An 18803-nucleotide genomic window follows, 5' to 3' on the forward strand; every position below is an offset into this window, starting at 1 on the left:
AATAATGGTAACCTCGTGCCTGTTCAGGACTGGCCAGAACTACCTGGACATGGCACAAGCTGCGCTAGGAATCCTTCATCGCTGATATGGCTAAAGGAGGAGGCTCTTAAGCTCTCAGGCATCATGCACGAAGCATCAACTAGTTCGACATGTAGGGCCGATCTAGATATACCATGTTCTTGGGGTTGAGATAATTTCCTGAAAGCGTATAGCTCATATCTTGTTGTTAATTAATAGATCTCATCTTCTCTAACTAGTTGGGCGTTAAGCTCGATAACGTCAAACTAGCCAGCATCATTACCGTCATGTGGTCTGTCGACGCTGCGAGAAGAGCTGATCAGGTCTTTATTAATCTGTAGTTGATGGGGCGGTAAATCTTCCTTTAGCAAAATTTGAATGAGGTAGTCACAAGGACAGCAGTGATGTGACTCGAGTTTCTTGAAGTTGTAAAGTTTTAGAATCATGTGCGTAACAACTCGCAATAATAAAATGAGGGGTCGGTTAGGTTAGGTACCTCCTAAGGCACTTCCAGTTGTACTTGTTACTAGGTCATGTACAATTTGTACAATTTGTCAACACTGCCCCCCAAGTGGACATACATTAGGTAAGTACACGTAACAAAAATAATGGCCCTTATGTCACGTGCATAAATGCCGACAAGCAATGCTTCAGGGACGTTAAGATGATCAGCGCCTGATCTGCAAGCGGCGGCTGCCCATCAATGTGAGGCTCAAACCCTAACTGGGATTTGGAAACTCAAGTCAACCCCAATTTACAATTTTCAATCTCCAACCTTCACCGTCTAATTCTTTCAAAAGAAGTAGTGGAAAATTTTTTTTAAAAAAAATCTAGTCCACGTAATTTAAATTGCTCTACCCAACGAACGACCCATCAACTAACCCCTTCTTTTCTTTACCCCCCCGGATTCTAAAATGGACTATCCGTCAATCCACGGCCAAGATATATCTAGTTTCGATCTAACTTCAACTCGTAAGCAAATCATCATGCCACGTACTTCTTAGTTAGTGCTGATTGGTCCTAGATAGGTTGCCAACGGTTTCTGCGGCCCAGGCGCTTGAGGATCTGGGGACTGACCCCCAGCGATTCTTACCGACAAATATTGAGGCTCTTGATCAGACCCTCAATGATGTCATTCCTGAGAGTAATAACGCTTCGCCTCATCCTGGCGGCTTACAAAAAGGCCAAGTCATAGAAATATGGGGTCCCCCAGGATCTGGCAAAACTTCCTTTGGGTATGGGACACGCCTTTAGGAATGGTATAACGGTTGTACATTCTGAACGCCAATTACAGAACCCAGCTCGCTGCGAATGTCTTACGGCAGGGTGAGAAGGTTGTTTGGGTAGGTTCGTGTTACATTATCCATCATTATCATCATCATCATCACCCAGTTGCCCCCTATTCCTCTAGAACTGTCGTCTTTTCTCCTTGTTTGTTCATCTGTTATATGTTACCGAGTTATTAATTCACCTTGCAGATGGATTCCATCCGATATTTTCCCGTCGGCTTCATGATATGATCACTTCAGTCTCGACAGACTCAACAGTGGATCAATCGGATAATTTTATCCATTTTCAGACGCCGACCCTATCGCATCTTATCGGCCTCCTTTGTAAGCCCACAGCGAATGCTATCCCTAGCGGTACATCCCTCGTTGTAATCGATACCCTGTCAAGCCTAGTGAACCATGCCTTTCCGAAAAATTCCGAGATTCGACAGGCTCAGAAAGGTAATGCAATATCATGCAGCAATTATCATAGCCATTGTTCACTCACATAATGCACAGGACCAGGACCTCCGGCTAGGAGGTTGCAGGTTCTTCAATTCTTGATTTCGACCCTCCAGAAACTCGCCGCGACGAGGGACATCTGCATCATAGTCCTGTCCCAATGCGCTACAAGAATGCAGTTTGAGCAAGGTGCTACTCTCATCCCCGCTATTAATGCTGGCACTTGGGAACAAGGAATTGCTACTCGGCTAGTTCTATTTAGGGATTGGATAATAGAGAATGGCACGGTGCGCGATGTTAACTTTGTTGGTATTCAGAAATTAAACGGCAAGACGGCCCCAGGCGGTCTCAGTCAAGTTTTCCCCTTTCACGTCGAGAATGTAAGTTAACTACCTCCTATACTAGTAACCCGGGGCCGGCTTAAAATATTGACCCACCTAGGGCGGGCTTATTGGCGTTGGCCTGGATGGTAACCAAGCGTCCTTACCTCTGTCTCCAACTTCGCGACACAAGCGAAAATTAGGTCAAACCGATTTCGAAATTGCGGACAGCGAAGGTGAAGATTATGGTTGGGAGGACGAAGACGAATTAGAAATGCCAAGAATGCCCCCTCAATGGCAGGGGAGCGAGGACATTCTTCTTGGACAGGTAGCAGAAGACGATGATGGCCAGACAGATAACGGATCAGAACACCACGCCGGACATTTAGAAGAGACTATGCTGCGTTTGGACTCGGATCTTTCCGGGGATGAGGGGAGCGGCTCCAGCTGATATCCATATTTGTGGACCCTTGATAGTCTGGGTCTTTTATGAATGCGAAGCATAAGTGTGAGCCAGGAATATTCACGATAAATCCCTCTTAAAAAACCCATAAGTACAATACACCAGGTAGCTTTTGCATACCCCTTTACGGCTCCACTGCGGCTCAACACCAACGAAAGGACTCACCATGAAACGTCGGCCAAATGTCGGCTCCTTATGCTCTAGCCTCAACGTTGTCGGCCACCGCCACTCCACACCTCGGTCTTTCACGGCCCAATTCCATCCTATGGGCCAGTCCCATTGACCTCGGAGCTGCCGGACTACCCTGATCAGAAAGAAGAAGAAAGATTGTACAAACTGATGCCATGACAAATTTTTCAACATACTAACGTTACCTTCTCGCAGTGGGACGTAGAACTGACAGGATGGTACAATACATAGGTACATACCTCTTACAAATTACAAGTTGCATGGTAAGAACTTAACTTCTAGGTAGTGCTACTGCAGAATTTTTTTAATTTTTTTTGTTGATAAAAACACGCCTGTCAGTGGTAATATTAATATCCTTCAACACCATCCATGATATCCAGCTAACCATATTTACCATATTTACTCGAGTCATTATTCTGTCATGGATGGCGTCAAAGATGAAACGATAATGGAGCCATGCCCCGACACAAGGTGCGGGCGGTGTTCCAATTCATCAGGGACCTGCTGTAGCTAATTTTTTAGCCGGTCGCGGCACTGGTAGGCTGCAGGAGAGAAGGCCAAAGACCGTTACATTGCACTATTCACAGCTCAATGTAGTGAACCTACCTAGCGGAGGGCCCATAGAATTACCGCCGTGCTCCGCTACTAGAAGATATGTTAATAATTTAGACTCTTGTCTCTGCTTCTGACATTTGAGCTTACTTTTCCAGCCGTTAATATATTCAACCCTACCATAGACCGACCATCTCGATATTGTTCGCCAACTTCTGGCTTTATACCTGTAAGCGGGTAGGCATGTAACTGTAACCCGGCCGATCGATGGTTCCATTGACCTAAAGAGATAGCGTTGCGAATGACTACCAACCTATTCAGCCGCAAAAAGTCGAGTGTTAACTCGCATCTGCGAAGGCAGCTAGCGAATACGGGAAACTCGTTGCTTAATATATGAGCATTTTACTGCAGAGCCTAAGCTAGTCGAGACGGTTTACATTACGCCATTGAATCTCGCAAAATGTTCTTAGCAAGCGATCGTATTGGAATAATCAGGTAGAAGTGGTATTCCCTGCTATATGGATCGACTCTACCGAATGCTAAGCTCTCAAGCATTCTCACTTTCGGCAAGGCTTATAGATTGTTCGAGGAGCCTTGGCTTGATTATCAGATTTTAGATGTTGGGGTTGAGTGCGGAAAAATAGTGGCTGGAATATGCACGACTGCTACACCCTTCGTCGAAGAACCTGGTTCCACGAAAATAAGTTGCAGCGGGAATGTAACCGGATGTGCATCGCCTGCAGCCGGCCTGGCTTTAAACTCACCGGTGTGAGAGCTCGGGAGGACCTTCCACAATCCCTCGGAACCTTGTGCCGTTACTCCTGGCAATTCGGTCCCTTACCTAAGGAAAGCTAGGTACAACAAAGGCCATCATCATCACACACTTCGACATGAATGTCGTACATCGCGATGAGCGTTGTGGGGGTTCAACCTCCAACCCGCCATCGTACCTAGATCTTGGCAGCAGACTGCCGTGCCATGCACACCCTCCCACAAGTAATTTATATGCAAAGTTCAGCTGGAATTTGACTTAAGACGCTGAAAATATAGTAGAATGATAACATAATATAACCTTGCTTGCGAAGGGTCTCGAGGCAGAATTCAATTTATAGTCAAGTACCTATAAGCTGATATACTAAGACTACAATGCGGTGTATCTACATCATCGAAGATGAAGGGGTCTTAATCTACTTGTCTTCACAAGTTGATTCGATCGTGATACGATTCAAGGCATCATCACAGCTGCTTTACTTTACACGGATGTAGTAAGCTTCCGAGATGAGCAGGTGCAACTTCATCAAAGCTTGTCTAGGAGACTTATCTTCCAAGGTATACTATGTATTAGGAGGTACATAGCTACCTCTTAATATATATGATATATAGGGGCCGGCAAATTTGCAACCTGCAAGTGCCTGGATGAGGAACGACGAGACTCTATACTGTGCAACTACCGCCTCGGCGGTTACATTCGCTCGAGCGGACGGGACGCAACCAGAACACCCTACTTCTTTTACCTAGGTAGGCAGCTTGTAAAGTGCTACGCAAACATATAAAGGCACAAAATGATAGCTCACTCGTACGTCCACACCAACCAGCTGATGCGATTTGGTACCGCTTCGCTCCACGGCAACCCGACAGAAAATGCAATCAATGGCATGATGTGAGCCAATCCCCGAGGGCGAAGAGTAAGGGGATACGCAAGGGACGACAAACTGTTGGAGAACCTCTTTGGTTTGGTTTATTGGCCCACGTGGGATTAGGTATATGTCTTCACATGGAAAGAGAAAAGTTGAATACTTTAGGTACCTACCTGGTTGGGTAGGCATATAGTATGTTGTCACAGATCAAAACAATGCGGACGCTCGTTTGTTAATGGATAACCGATAGCCGTCGGCTTCCCAGTGAGAGCTCATGGGTGAACGGATGCACCTTTCATCTTTTTCTTTTTTTTCTATTGAGTCAAAAGAGCTCTTTATCAGATTTGCTACTTATCACTGGATGCTTTTGGGGGAGTTTGCAAAGAGACGATGGTAGCAGGTAGCATAACCACATAAATATACATGTATTTGAGCACATTTAAAGACTGAATGTGAGTAAGCTACCTATTGACAACTATGATTCACTCATTAGGCTATAGTTATGTCCTTACATAGGTAAGATAGAGTAATGATATTGAATGCTCTATGACCTAAGCTTGACTCACGTAATTGCTGCTTATATCAAGTGACGAGTGGGTTTACAGCTATGTGCTTTGTGCAACATGCGAATAGTTAAATGAAGTCAAATTATTTAAATATGAGTGACTCTTACAAACAACATAAGCTGTTATTATCGCTATTTTTTGCTAATAAGTATATTTTACAAGAGATGTAGTTAGATTTCGACGTTAGTTAACCACTTAAACTAGACTTGGTTAATACGTGAATACTTTGTAACTATTCTCCTTCATATTAAAAGAATACAAGATTGAGAATTCATCTAACTTCTCATATTGTTGCTTACAATGCCGAAGTCATCACGATGGGACGACTGAAATGTGCCGATTGAATAATAAGAAGGAATTATAATACAGGTAAGTTAGAATCGACAGACAGCGGAGTAAGTTTGAGGAGGTGTCATAGATGGAGGTATTTTTTAATATCTAAAGGCGGATCCCTCATGACTGAAAGCTTAATACAGAACATAGTAATGAGATCAGGGTCATTCAGTGTAACTACCTAATGTTTGAAGTGAGGTAGTAGTAGGTATGTGAATTGGTGATAACCGCTGTAGGCGCAGTAGCAGTAATAGATGGCAACTGCACGGCACAGTTTACGTAAGCACGCTATTAAAGTTTAAAAGTGCTGTGGCTGGGTGGAGGCTCATTTGTATTGTATTCAAGTACGTACCCCGTTCCTGCTGTCACCCCTGACACACTTGAACCTTGTGGTTTCCCATCTGCATTTTTCTTTGACGGCAGCTGCGAAGTGACTGTCGCGGCGGAGCTCATCAACAAGACTTGGTCGAATGTTCCTGCCGTCCAATTTTCAACAATGCTATGGACAATTAAATTTAGTGCACTCTTCAATTGATTTCATACCTAAAACAGCATTGATACAACAACAGCTACAAGTAAAAAGTTGGAAGTCAGAAGTCGCGACCAATTCGCGAAACAGCTGTGGCGTAAAAAGCTTAGTGCTCCAGCGCTCGAGTGAAGCTGTGGCTTGTCACCTTGTTCGTTCTGATGAATCTCATGAAGTGAATATTAAGAAGTTTGGAGTAAGTAAAAGAAACAAAAAAAAAAAGATATGAATCAATTGAGGATATATTTCCAACTTTTATAAACTGACTCACTGTCTTTTCTAGGTACGTTCCTCGCAAATTTTCATTTTGCATCTTATTATAAAAACCCCGCGTCGCACTTTAAAACCGGAATTTGATCTTGAACTTGACAAAACAACACAACCTATTACACTATTCCCAACTCAACTGTCGTTATCGGTCTTGAGGCACCCTTCTTCATTGAGACTTACAATTATCTTATTCTCTCTACTTACTGGCCTCTGGAATATTTCCTACCCTCAGTATTAGACAATTGCCTTCAAGGAAACTTGTCCAATCATTGAACATCATTTCGCATCTAACCTCTCTTATTATCACAGGGGTGAAAATCATGGCGTCGGAACCTGAAATTGTGGCAGAAGGTGTTAGTGGAGGAGTGGAACCTGTTGTAGAGGAGGCGGTTAATGTTGTTGTTCCTACCAAATTTTCTTGGTTGTAAGTCAATCCTCTCTCTCCTCTGGTATACTTATCATTATTACTCACCTCTATGTTAAGGCAACCCCATGTCATCTTCGTGGTTATCCTTGTTGGCGAAGATGAGGTTCCCTTCGGCATTCAGAAGGACTTCCTCTGCGCCAAGTCATCCTACTATCGAGCACAGTTTACCACGAAGCAGAGTGAGGAGCCCGGGCTTGAGCACATCGTCAAGCTTCCACAGGCTACTCCTGAAGTCTTCGGCTATGTCCAGAACTTCCTATACACCGGCAGCCTCTTTCCCGAAACAGACTCTCTTCCTGGGTATGAAATTTTGATTGCTTCTTGGAAACTAGGGTATGAGCTAGGTATTGAAGGCCTCTGCGAGGAAGCCCTCGAAGCCATGGCTGAATGTAGACGTGTCACTCAGCACATTCCTGCTACTCCCCTTCTTGTTAAGGCCTGGAAAGATTCCCCAGAGGGCTCCTCTATCCGTACGCTTCTCCTGAACTGGGCTGCAGAGTACATCAGATCTTCTGAGTCCCGACAAGAATTTACGAAATCCTTACCTCAAGAGGTACTTAGTGAGCTTGTGATAGCCATGAGCCACCTCAACTCCTCCCCGGTCATCCAGGTGAACCCCGTCTTGCCTGCTGCCAACCTGGTCCAGAGGAAGAATGTACACTACCTGGATCCGGACGAGACTGAAGACGATGTATACTCGAAACCGCAGAAGCACCGTCACTCAGATGTCGCCCCTAACCGGCTTATATCCGGCGAAAGAAAAGTTGGGGCTAAGAAACCCGCCTCAAGAGCATCACTTCCCCTGTCAAAGCCTATCAAGGTCAAGCGATCCAGTCTGAATTCTATCGACCCTTCGCAGTACTCAGCCGAAGACAAGCTCTGGTTCTGTGAGCGCCTCTTGGGTAAGATGCTCTCTGGACCTGGTAAGTCACACCCCTATAGATCAATGATATCCGCTGTTGGTTGTCACACCCATACTAACAAGGTCGCGCTAGGATTCTGGACTCGGCTGATTGGCCCGTTCCGTGAACCTGTCCGACCTATCGAAGATGGCGTGCCGGACTATCTGACAAAGATCAAGACCCCCATGGATCTCAGCACGGTCAAAGCGAAGATGGATTGTAAGGAGTACCGAGACGAGCAAGAGTTCTCAGCCGACATCCGTCAGATCTTTGCTAACTGCTACGCTTACCACGAACGAGGCTCTCCGATGTGGCTCAACTGCGAGAAATTCGAGAAGACGTTCGAGGAGAAGTTCGCGGACATGCCGAAGGAGATTGCGAAGATGTTGGGCGACAAGACTTCCTAGTAGGCGAGCTCCTTGATCGGCGGAGATATCTTTATTATATCGATTGATTTGCATGCATGGTGGGATTTGGATTCGGCTAGGTATTGCCTAGGTGTGCACTTCGCACGATTTGACCCGTGGCGCATGGACAGGCCAGTTTACTTGGATGAACCGGGTTTGGAGTCTATGGCGGCAGGTTATGTTATTAATATAGGAAAAAGGTAGCACAGCACAGCACACCATCAGCATGGGCACGAGCATGCATGTCTTGATGTAAGTCAGGCGGCGAAACAAGACTCTCTCATCCGAGTCCCTCCAGATCGCTTAGTCGATCCCCCTTAATGGCCTATTTTACAGAGGCATTGCAACGCGTGTGCATTTGCAGGCTAGATGCGACTTAGTTAGCATTAAACTAGCAGATTTGTCTTTTAGGTAGACAGGATCGTTGTTTTTCTTTTATATCTGTTTTGCCCGGAGTCTTTGCGTGCGAGGAAGAGAGGGAGGAGGGACAGAGACTGAAGAGGAGAAAACTTATACTTTACTGCCCTTTAATTCTAGGGATAGCACGGCAGCAAGGTTTAGGAGTTCCTGATATTGTGCTGGCTCCCCCGCAATGGATGCGATTTGTTTTCTTTTAGAGCTATTGGCTGGCCTTGTGCTCGTTCGTGTGATTATGATTGTGATTGTCTTCTTAAGATTTGTGTGTATGCCGTTTGATTCTTGTCTACCTGATAGATTCATACCTCACTTAGGGCACTTAAACCTCTATTCACTAGAAGAAATCAATCTGCAAATGAGACAGGAATGCATACCTACCTCTATACCTATCTTCTATTTAACCTACCCAGCTATTGATATGGGCAACCATTGAAAGATATTTTCAATTGCAGAGCGCGTGGTGTTGTAAGTATTGGTGTTCAAGATTAGCTGGCTAGGTACGTTGGTTTTATAGGTCTGCACTATTTTTACTAGAAAGCTATATCGAGAACTCAGGCTTGATTTGAAGTATATTGTTAGATGTTTGCTCCAGACTTTGTCACTGTAGCATAGACTTATCACGACTTAATATCTTTTCATCTAGTACTCAATGTTAGGTTTATTGGTACCTAATGTATAACCTATCCGAACATCCCAAACCAATGTCCATTAATAGCGTGGCTCGTCACATCGCATAACCCCCTCTCTCTTATGTCTCTTCGTAATACTCTATATCCATTCGATAGGTGGGATTGGGTTATACCCGCCCTAAAATACCAGACTAGGTAGGCTTCATATGCCGTAACAATGGGGATTGCTAAGACCGTGATACAATCATGATAACCACATCGAACTCATCGGTCCTCATAACTCGTCAAGCCGAATGAACCAATTAATTTAAGACAGTAACAACATCTCGCCGTGGTGCTTGTCGCACTTTAGATCTTGTATACTAAATCTCCGTCCGTATACCTGTGTCGTCACATTAGTATTTATTAATACACTTCAATTCCGAAAGGAGTCACTTACATGACTTGGTTTGCGTCATCCATTTTCTTAAGCGCCTTGATAGCCTCCGCTCTCGGGAAAGCAGTCTCCTTCCCTTCAATGCGTTTGTTGACTGCCTCAATGACCTGGGCCACATTGGCTGAGTCATCTTCGAACAGGTCTGTGTTCAGAAGCTGTCCGAGTGCCGTTCGGAACACAGTTAATCTCTCGGGAGTGATAGGCGCGTCAATGTTGAGCTCGGCTGCGCCGGCTACTAGTTCCGCGTCCTCTTGCGTGTCCTCTTCCTGCGTCTCGAGTTGAGACGCCGGCACAGACGAGGCGAATGAGACCTGGGAAGTTACGGGTGCGTTTGATGATGACGCGGGACCGCTTCGGTTGGATCGTCGCGGTGTGGCGCTGTAAATGTCTTCATCTTCATCATCTTCGTTGTTTCCTCGTGCGGGGGTACCGGAACCCTTGCTGGTGCTTGTACCGTTAGGACGGCGGCTGCCGTTGGCGGACGGTTGGCTGCGACCGGTCGTGCGAGTTGACGGGGCAGTCCTACCACGAGCCGTCGATCCTCTGTAGCTACTGTCACCACGATCACCATCGTCGCCATCGCTATCCTCATCTGACGAGTCTGACTCTAATCGCTGAGTACGTCTGCGCTTGCGTTTTGACTCATCCTCAACAACTTCCTTGAACAGGGCAAATCGGAGGATAGCTTCGGCTGCTAACGCATCTCGTTCTTCTACTCGGTTCGAGAGCCGTGACTTGGCGTGTGCAGTTGCCAAACGGATCAGCGTTTCTAGTGTACGGACGGTCAAAGGAGATGTTCTCCTTTGGTTACCTTCCATCTCGTCGTTGCGTAGCCCGACATATATTTCCGCAATACGTTCCGAGGCATCCTGGGTTAGTACCGGCTTAACTCTTGTCTTCGCGTACTGGATATACTTCTTCATAAATGGGATGCTAAGAACTTCCCGCTTCTTATTGGCGCCGCGACCAGTAGTGAGAGTAACACCCGCGTGTAACATCGCATCGTATTTCTCGTATACTTCGGTAGGCTTCTGAGCGGCGTCTTGACTTTGAAGTGCAACACTGAGAGCTTGTTGAGCGTTTTCGCGAACTGGAGCACCCTCATCAGCACCAGGCTGCCGATAGCGATGCATACGTAGGACGTGTTCGGAGACCTGGCGATCCCGGGTGTCTTCGATATCATCCGTGACAACGAATAGAAGATCGAAACGCGATAGGAGAGAATCCGGAAGGGCAATGTTCTTATGCGGGTCCTTGTGAGTGTCGTATTGGCCAAAAATAGGATTGGCGGCTGCGATGACGCTACAGCGGGCATTGAGAGATGTATGAATGCCGGCTTTGGCAATAGTAACCGTTTGCTGTTCCATAACTTCGTGGATAGCAACTCGATCAATATCCGACATTTTGTCAAACTCATCAATGCAGACAACGCCTCTGTCTGCCATGACCATAGCACCAGCTTCTAGCCTCCTTTCGCCAGTCTCCTTGTCAGTAGTAACCGCAGCTGTTAGACCGACACCTGACGAACCACGACCGGTTGTTGCAATGGCCAATGGTGCAGTATTGAGCACAAAGCGTAGAAGTTGAGACTTAGCCGTGGACGGATCACCGACCATGAGAATGTTGATATCACCTCTGAGATGTGTGCCATTTTCTAAGTTCTTCTCCATACCACCTAGTAACATCAATAGGATCGCCTTCTTGATATAGTCGTGACCGAAGATACTGGGCGCCAATGATTGTGACAGAAGCTCGAAGAGGTTTTTCTTTTTCGCAACCTTGTTGATGTTACGGATGTCGGTGTCGGTAATGGTCGCTGTTGCTACACCGCCGCTTGCCTTGGATGAGAGAAGAACGACGTTATTCGCTAGAATTATAGTCTTGAAAAGGGCGCTATTGTGGTTCGTATTTCGGTTTCCCAGTGTTCGAAAAATCCCGACAAGCTGGACTCTGTCACCGGGTTTCACCTTGTCGACTAGATCATCATCCAAAATGACATCTACACCACGGGGAAGTTGGCCAGCGGGAGCTCTTTCAGGCATTTCTTGTATGGAAATTGTCTGATGGTCCCGATACGTGCAGAACCCGTATTCTGTTAAGAGTGGGTTACCCTCCTCATCTTCTTGAGGATAGACACTTGATGTGGTCACGCCGTTGGTCATAGTCTGATCACGATATTCGCGGAAGTGGAAAATATTTTTCTTCTCGTTGTAATGTACACTCTTTACAACCTTTGGTCTTATGAGCGAACATCTTGTAACGATGCCTTCGATCGATACCATGTGGTTCAGGTGGTTTGACGACAGTGTTCTCGGATTGCAAGCATTTAGGCCGAAGCTGCCCGCCCAAGCACAGTAGTATAAAACATCCGGGTCGGTTTGATCGGGTCGTGCTTGAGGGATGGTTTTTACGATCTCCTTGAGGGCATGGTTGAAGGCCAAGGTATAATCAAAGGGATCGAATAATAAGCCGTCTGCGAGTTCTGTGTTGTGGTCACGAACGTGGTCTAAGTTGACGACTAACCGTCTCTGGTTCTTCTGCAGCATTAGGATGATATCGGATCTATAACTCCTCGCATGTTGATCATCTATCGAAGGAGGTGTTTGTTAATATCATTCGTAATCACTCACGATATCGGGCAGCTAGCTAACTTACGAGGATCAAGGAATTCTTCGGCCAAGCGAATGCGCTCCTTGGCTGCTTCATCGCGAAGCATAAAACTATCCATGATGCCTCAATTCTTGATTGTTTTGTTATTTCGTGAGGTTAATATAGTTAATTAGAGTAAATAGTTGGAGCACGGGATGCCACGGTAGTTCTTAGTGGTTTAATAGAGAAGGATGTGGCATAAGTGGGGGGGGGGGGAAAGTCTTGAGAATCTAATGTTGAGTTGCTAAGTTCATGTTGTTTTGTGATAAGGGGCATTTGGACAGAGGGGAAGAAGTAAAAAAATCCATGGCGCGTCTCTAAACGCGCTTTTCGTGTGGAACGCGTCTTCATTAGGTAAAGTGGTTGCAGATGCCCCATGTCAATTAAAGTTCCAATCTGGCAATCCAATTAACTCCGACTACCTCCGGCTCTCCTTTACTGCCCTCTGTCAGCAGCACCTACGGCAGGTGTAGGCACCTGATGTACAATACCCATGTGTTACAATTACATATTACAAACAATTTCTACGTAAAGGGAACATTTCTAGGTACTTTACTATGTACATTGATTATGTAAAAAAAAAAAAAAAAAAGATTTTCATGCATTCGGTCAAGGAATTCAAGTGCATCCAGCACATAATAGAGAATCAATGATTGGCGTGATGAAGCAACCGGTCAAGGAAATCAGCGGACATGCGCCTGCAGTTTAAACTACGGCGCGTAAATTCAGTGGTCTAAGCCCTGCGGAGTTCAACCGGTAGTGGAACATTGAATGTTTCAACTCCCCAAAACAGCCCCCAGATTCAGCCACAAATACCTTGCATATTATATTGAGGTACTGTACCATGAGATTAGGTTAGGTACCTACCTCCTAGAACAGGTGCCGTCATCTTTACGAGGCATTACTTAGGTACTTCCCTATTTCCTGCCGCACCAAGTTCCCGACTTCGTAAACTTAAACTAAACATCAACGCTCACATTCACGAATACGATACGCTCATTGATATTCCAACTACCAGCGTCGCGTTTCAGTTTCGCATTTGGTGTTGCCAGTGGTATAGTAGAAGCGGACCATGGCCGTAGGATTGTCTAACAGCCGCCATGCCGCTGACGAGGAAGCTCGCGCCGAAGTCGATGTGCTCAACTCGAGACTGGAAAAGACAACACAATTGACTAAGAAGATACAGGCATGTCTAGGGAGATTGGAGGCTACTGGCAAGAGTGTGCGAGAGGTGTCGGGTCCCCTTACGGGTGAAACAAAGAAGCTTCAAGTCTTGGGGAATAGTAAGCTGATCTCCGATCCCCTTTACCTATATATATATCATTTGGTAGCTTTTCCATTCGTGGCTCTCGCTGACTTCGCAAACTCTCATAGATATCGATGCTGTCATCGCAGCTATCGAGAGACTCCGCCAGCCGGCTGATTCGAAAAATGACGAAGAAGCGATCATCCGCCAGGGCCCCGAGAAGGCCGGGCTATCCAACTACCTGAACTCTATCAAGCGATTGAACAAGGCGCTGGCCGATATGAAGACTTCAAACCTGCGCGCAAACCAGCAAACGATGACTGATCTTCAGCGCTTGATCAAGTCTGGAAATACCCAACTCGAGAATTCGTTTGACAAGATGTTGCGGGCAGAGACACCTCGTTCCATCGAACCGCTTCAGTATACGACCAAAAACACGCCCTTCCCCTTATTAACTCAGGATAAGATCTCGCGCTTGAGCTTAATGAATTCTTATGTGTCCGGTAACTCTCTGTCTGAGAATCCACTGATTAAAATCTATGCCGACGTGAGAGGACAATATTTACAACAGACTCTGGTAAACCTCGCATATGCAAGCGTAAATACGGCCAAGAAAAAGAGTCCAGACGCTATCTACCGATCTGGCACCAATGGAATTGGTATGTATGCGCAGGCGATGGAAGGGTTATTCGTTGCCGAATACGATAATATCTGCAATATATTTATGCGACAAGACTGGGGACCAGCTTTCCAAATGACCTGTCAGGCCCCGCTGGCTGAATTGGCTCGAACGATTCGAGAACTCAATAATCACATAAAGGCTCATCTTAACACCGACTGTTACCTTGCATATGAAGTCATCGAGATAATGTCCAACCTGTCCAACAATATCGAAGAGCGCACAGGCGAACTCAAATCCACATTGGCCGCCGCATTAAAGCCGGTACGCGAGACGGGCAAGTCTTCACTTGCCGAGCTGCTTGAGGAGACGAAGCGAAGGGTGGGGGCGCTGCAAGCCCTCCCGTCGGATGGTTCGCCCATGCCCGTCGTATCCGAGACGATGCAACGTTTGCAAACCATGGTTGATTTCCTCCGGCCAATATCCAGCATCATGATCTCGCTAGGGGACGGTGGTTGGAGGTCGGGCGCCACCGCGAACAGCAGTATGGATGGCATTCCTAGCCTGGCATCGTTCGACATTGGTGCTGATGGAAAGGAGATTTTTGCGCATTATTGCACTGATACGATAGATGCACTAATGTCGGCACTCGAGCAGAAGGCGAGAGTATTGCTAAAAGGAAAGTCCATTTGGGGTGTGCTTCTGGCCAACAGTGTCACTATCATTGAACGCATGATTCGGGACTCTGACCTTAAACCACTCTTGGAAGGCAAGCTCGGCGTCTTAGAGACCTGGCGAAAAAAGGCGAAGGCCTATTATGCCGAAGCATGCAAAGACGTATCGATGCACTTATTTGACGTGATCCATACGAATCGGACCCAACGGCCGCCCTCTGGCTCATCTGAATCGGCATCGATTCTGAAAGGGCTTAGTAGCAAAGACAAGGACAGTATCAAGGCCAAATTTCAAATTTTCAACGCATCTTTTGATGAATTAGTAGCCCGACACAAGACCTACAGTATGGAACGGGAGGTGAGACAAATGTTTGCTAAGGACATGCAGCAGATGCTTGAGCCTCTTTACAATCGCTTCTGGGACCGGTATCACGAGGTAGACAAGGGCAAGGGCAAGTACGTCAAGTATGACAAGTCCTCGATCGCTGCTGTCTTCCTGAGTCTCTATTGATAAAAGGTGCCGAGACATCTGCCGACAAGCTTTAAGCCAACCGAGCCCGTTGGAGCGTTGCAAATTATATCAAACAGGCTTTACACCAGGTTCGTATGTGGCGATCATATGATTTATTCGCGATGCTACAGCATAACTTACAGGGTCGCAGCTGTAAGTTACTATCTAATTATTTCCGGGAAGGCTTTTCAATATAAGAGGTACCTAGCTAAATTTTGGGAGCGAAGCTTGGATGGGAGTGGGGCCAAGGTGAAGCGATCCAGGAAGGATTCATCAAAATCTCCGTTACGGTACCAAGAATTTGGAAATACACGAAATGCGCACTGCGGCGGGCGACCTGTTTCTTGTTTAGAAAATGATACCCTTTTGGCCTGTCTTGAAGTTCCGGAGGAAGGATTGTTGCAGGGGGGATTATATGCCGGACCTGGTCATGTTCAAGTGCCCTTTTGTCGAAAATGGTCTGATGAGTTGTATCCGATGTAAGACGATGTTGCTGTCGTCGGGGTCATGGAGACCAGCTCCACCAGGCTGAGTCCGCAGAGGGAAGATGAGATATCAAAATGTGATATGTGACCAATGGAGGCTGGGTTGGGACCAAGAAATATGTGCCTGCAGCGACGATCGAAGGAACATCAAAGCCATGGAGAACCCCGTCCCAGAGTAACACTCTTTCAGCAGCCGAAGCTCCTTACGCCAGATAATCCATATACTGGGAATTCTTGTGGGCCACGCTATCTGCGTTGCTATCCCTTGGCATTTTTCTGCTTAAGTAATTGTCTTCCCTTGTCGGTCGACCTGCATGCAGGGAATCGATGGTGCTTCTTAGCAGCGACAGGGCCCCGGCCCCCTCAAGGTGAAGTCGGTGAATTTCTGGGTCTCTCTCCCCCAGAGTCAGAAAGCAGCGGCAACTGCCAGAAGCCGTCGTCACCCAAGTACTGAGTCCGGTCCATTCCCGTGATATGAAATTTGGGGCCTTGATGTAGTTGAATAATCCGTTTGTTTACCTGTTTACCATATTCGTAATTCATCCCCAGTCAAAGTGAACTACCAAGTAATAGTGTGGCTTTCTACCCCTGGCTCCTCCATGTCCGCTGGACAGGATGTACCCCTCTTTCCAATAAGGCGTGCCGTTCAGGTATATTGGTTTAGGAATTGCTTTCAAATCGTCGTCTGCGACCCTTTGACCTAGGTATGCTACATGCCACATAACCCACACAAGAATATATCTGGCTAATCAAACCGGGGACCACGCAGTCAGTTCTACTATTAGTTGTTACTCATATCCTGGGCGATTTGTCCGTTACACAACGTCAACAGCGTAGCGTAGCGATGCCCAATTCGATTCTTTTGGCTCCACAAGATCCGTCGATTCCTCTAACTTGGGAGAGACTGACGAGACCGCTGCAAGCTAGTTAGCTCGATATCCAGGGCGGCCTTGCCTGGTTTGGTACATCCTACAGGCACACGGTATGCACTCGCTCGCTCGCTCGCTCACTTACATACATGCAGAATGTCTCGTACCTGTCGCTGCTCTTGGTTTTGCCTACTGCGCCGATAGAAGGCGGATGAAGGGTCTTAGAAGCACGGACTACCAATCCCATCTTCCCCATGGGGCAAGGCCGTTGCCCTAGTGCGAGGGTATTACAGCAAGTTCGCTGATAGCTAGGAACAAAATTACCCTTGGCGGCGAATGAGAGACAGTGCAGCGCTATACCCTCCTGCAACCCGCCATGCAGGATCGAACAGGAGAGGAACGATTCACGGTGCACTGACTGCACCACCCTGTTCGTCTGTGCTCCACTGAACTGACCTGGACCCTCCTCCACCACCCACCACCACCCTCTTCCAACACGGCATGGCTAAGTGTACGTCTTAGCTGCTATGCATACTGCAGAGAGCCCGTTAGTTAACTTTCCTACAGGGCTGTGAGTAGGTATCTAGTTCGCGACGGGTCCTGCTTCTCCCGCTGTTATATTCATCTTTCTGGATGGATGCGGACATGATATTTTGGCTGGTATCTGTTGGCGGTACGAGTATGTGTATGTACCTACATGTGTATATTATATATATGTATGTATGAACCCTGAGCACCGGCTGCTTAACGAACCAATCTTGTCACGGGAAAACGAAAGGACACTATACAAAATAATCATTGATGACAACCAAACCCCGACGCTTCCACCATAAACAAGGGCGTAAAGCAACTTGCCTGCTCTCTTTCCGACCCTTGCCCTAGGAGGCTAGCTGGTAGGTTAGGATTTGCTTAGGCTTAGGCAGGCTTTTAGATGATGATGATGATGACGATGGTGGTTATTTTCCGCTACTGGGCATCCTATCGCTATCGAATAAGAGCATGTCAGATACTAGAATTGCGCATCGATGATCCAATATCGACCCCATTGACCTGAGCAGTGATCTACTCGGGTTTGCCTCCTTGCTGGGGACAATTGGGATCTCGGCCGACGATGGGGTGATGGCTTTACTCGTTAGCGAATGAATGGCGGCAGCATCAGCAGCAGAAGAAGTATTGGGAAGGGTGGTAAAACAGGGCAGGCAGTGTATCTATCGATGCTACTACTTATGCAGTTATTCTCCGGGGGGTGGTCGGTCCAACATGGGGGGACCTTTTCTGCTAATCAGTCGCTGTCCCGAGCTGTCCGTATTTGTCTGCCTACCTAAACATTGCTTATACACCCTTGTCCCCTTCACGTCACTTGTCGACTTCCACCTGGTTCAATATGCCGAGGCATATAGAAAGGGAATGCTGCTCATAGACTTGTTATCGTGGTTGGCTACTCTCTCATGACCCATCCCGGTTCGTGGGTTAATAGCTCACGTACATGACAAGTACATGATGATACGCGCACGTATGTTCATGCTTAAAGTGTTCTCAAGTTAATGGAGCTACGTGGCGTATCGTTTTACCTTGCTATGTATAATACCATAATTTATCATGAGAGGTATGTATGATATGGATACCAATATCGTCTTATATCCCATGATTCTTAATACCTTGAAACATATAACCCTAATGGGAAAAGGATCGGACATAGCATAAGGCACAGCCCTTTGTCAGCCCCTTGCGGCCGTTTAGCAAAGCACGGGGTTGAAGTTCCCTTCGTTAGCTACCTGAGGCCGGTCTAAACAGTAACGCTTCGGTGCGGCGTAAGCCGTTACACACACACGTACATGAACAACCCCCGTAAGCCAAAAAAGAAAATAGACCATGATCCCGGGAGCAGCAATAGGTAGGCGTAGACGTAAACGTAGACGTAGACGAAA

At 46.7% G+C, this 18803-nt stretch overlaps 4 protein-coding genes across 4 annotated transcripts; 3 read left to right on the top strand and 1 right to left on the bottom strand.

The window, feature by feature from the left end:
- Positions 1-932: 932 nt before the first annotated feature.
- On the top strand, positions 933-3085 carry F4812DRAFT_470563 (P-loop containing nucleoside triphosphate hydrolase protein; the record flags this gene model as incomplete). The annotated part of the gene is made up of 6 exons (XM_047938993.1): positions 933-990; positions 1043-1253; positions 1313-1365; positions 1497-1748; positions 1806-2128; positions 2190-3085. The coding sequence occupies 6 exons, from the start codon at positions 933-935 to the stop codon at positions 2517-2519; spliced, it is 1227 nt and encodes a 408-aa protein (XP_047791043.1). The 3' UTR covers positions 2520-3085.
- Positions 3086-6194: 3109 nt separating this feature from the next.
- Positions 6195-8958, top strand: F4812DRAFT_424420 (Bromodomain-containing protein). Its single transcript, XM_047933832.1, has 4 exons — positions 6195-6530; positions 6914-7028; positions 7089-7954; positions 8027-8958. Exons 2-4 carry the CDS (start codon positions 6925-6927, stop codon positions 8338-8340), a joined length of 1284 nt encoding a protein of 427 aa, XP_047791044.1. The 5' UTR covers positions 6195-6530; positions 6914-6924; the 3' UTR covers positions 8341-8958.
- A 439-nt stretch (positions 8959-9397) lies between these two features.
- On the bottom strand, positions 9398-12817 carry F4812DRAFT_424423 (MCM-domain-containing protein). The gene is made up of 3 exons (XM_047933833.1): positions 12478-12817; positions 9826-12409; positions 9398-9768 (listed from the first exon to the last, which is right to left on the bottom strand). Exons 1-3 carry the CDS (start codon positions 12548-12550, stop codon positions 9735-9737), a joined length of 2691 nt encoding a protein of 896 aa, XP_047791045.1. The 5' UTR covers positions 12551-12817; the 3' UTR covers positions 9398-9734.
- A 210-nt stretch (positions 12818-13027) lies between these two features.
- Positions 13028-15846, top strand: F4812DRAFT_343837 (Cullin repeat-like-containing domain protein). The gene is made up of 3 exons (XM_047931646.1): positions 13028-13754; positions 13846-15674; positions 15749-15846. Exons 1-2 carry the CDS (start codon positions 13544-13546, stop codon positions 15519-15521), a joined length of 1887 nt encoding a protein of 628 aa, XP_047791046.1. The 5' UTR covers positions 13028-13543; the 3' UTR covers positions 15522-15674; positions 15749-15846.
- The last annotated feature ends 2957 nt before the right edge of the window (positions 15847-18803 follow it).

Source organism: Daldinia caldariorum (assembly GCF_022478825.1).
Source record: "Daldinia caldariorum strain CBS 122874 unplaced genomic scaffold F4812scaffold_6, whole genome shotgun sequence".
NCBI lineage: Eukaryota > Fungi > Ascomycota > Sordariomycetes > Xylariales > Hypoxylaceae > Daldinia > Daldinia caldariorum.

What these genes read in the sequence shown, in the direction of transcription:
- F4812DRAFT_424420 (XM_047933832.1), top strand. Translation starts at nt 6,925, where the DNA reads ATGGCGTCGGAACCTGAAATTGTGGCAGAAGGTGTTAGTGGAGGAGTG. An exon ending in CCTACCAAATTTTCTTGGTT is followed by an intron (nt 7,029 to 7,088) that starts GTAAGTCAATCC and finishes CTCTATGTTAAG; the next exon opens with GCAACCCCATGTCATCTTCG. An exon ending in TAAGATGCTCTCTGGACCTG is followed by an intron (nt 7,955 to 8,026) that starts GTAAGTCACACC and finishes AGGTCGCGCTAG; the next exon opens with GATTCTGGACTCGGCTGATT.
- F4812DRAFT_424423 (XM_047933833.1), bottom strand. Translation starts at nt 12,550, where the DNA reads ATGGATAGTTTTATGCTTCGCGATGAAGCAGCCAAGGAGCGCATTCGC. An exon ending in CGAAGAATTCCTTGATCCTC is followed by an intron (nt 12,410 to 12,477) that starts GTAAGTTAGCTA and finishes CTCCTTCGATAG; the next exon opens with ATGATCAACATGCGAGGAGT. An exon ending in GATGACGCAAACCAAGTCAT is followed by an intron (nt 9,769 to 9,825) that starts GTAAGTGACTCC and finishes GTGACGACACAG; the next exon opens with GTATACGGACGGAGATTTAG.
- F4812DRAFT_343837 (XM_047931646.1), top strand. Translation starts at nt 13,544, where the DNA reads ATGGCCGTAGGATTGTCTAACAGCCGCCATGCCGCTGACGAGGAAGCT. An exon ending in GCTTCAAGTCTTGGGGAATA is followed by an intron (nt 13,755 to 13,845) that starts GTAAGCTGATCT and finishes AAACTCTCATAG; the next exon opens with ATATCGATGCTGTCATCGCA.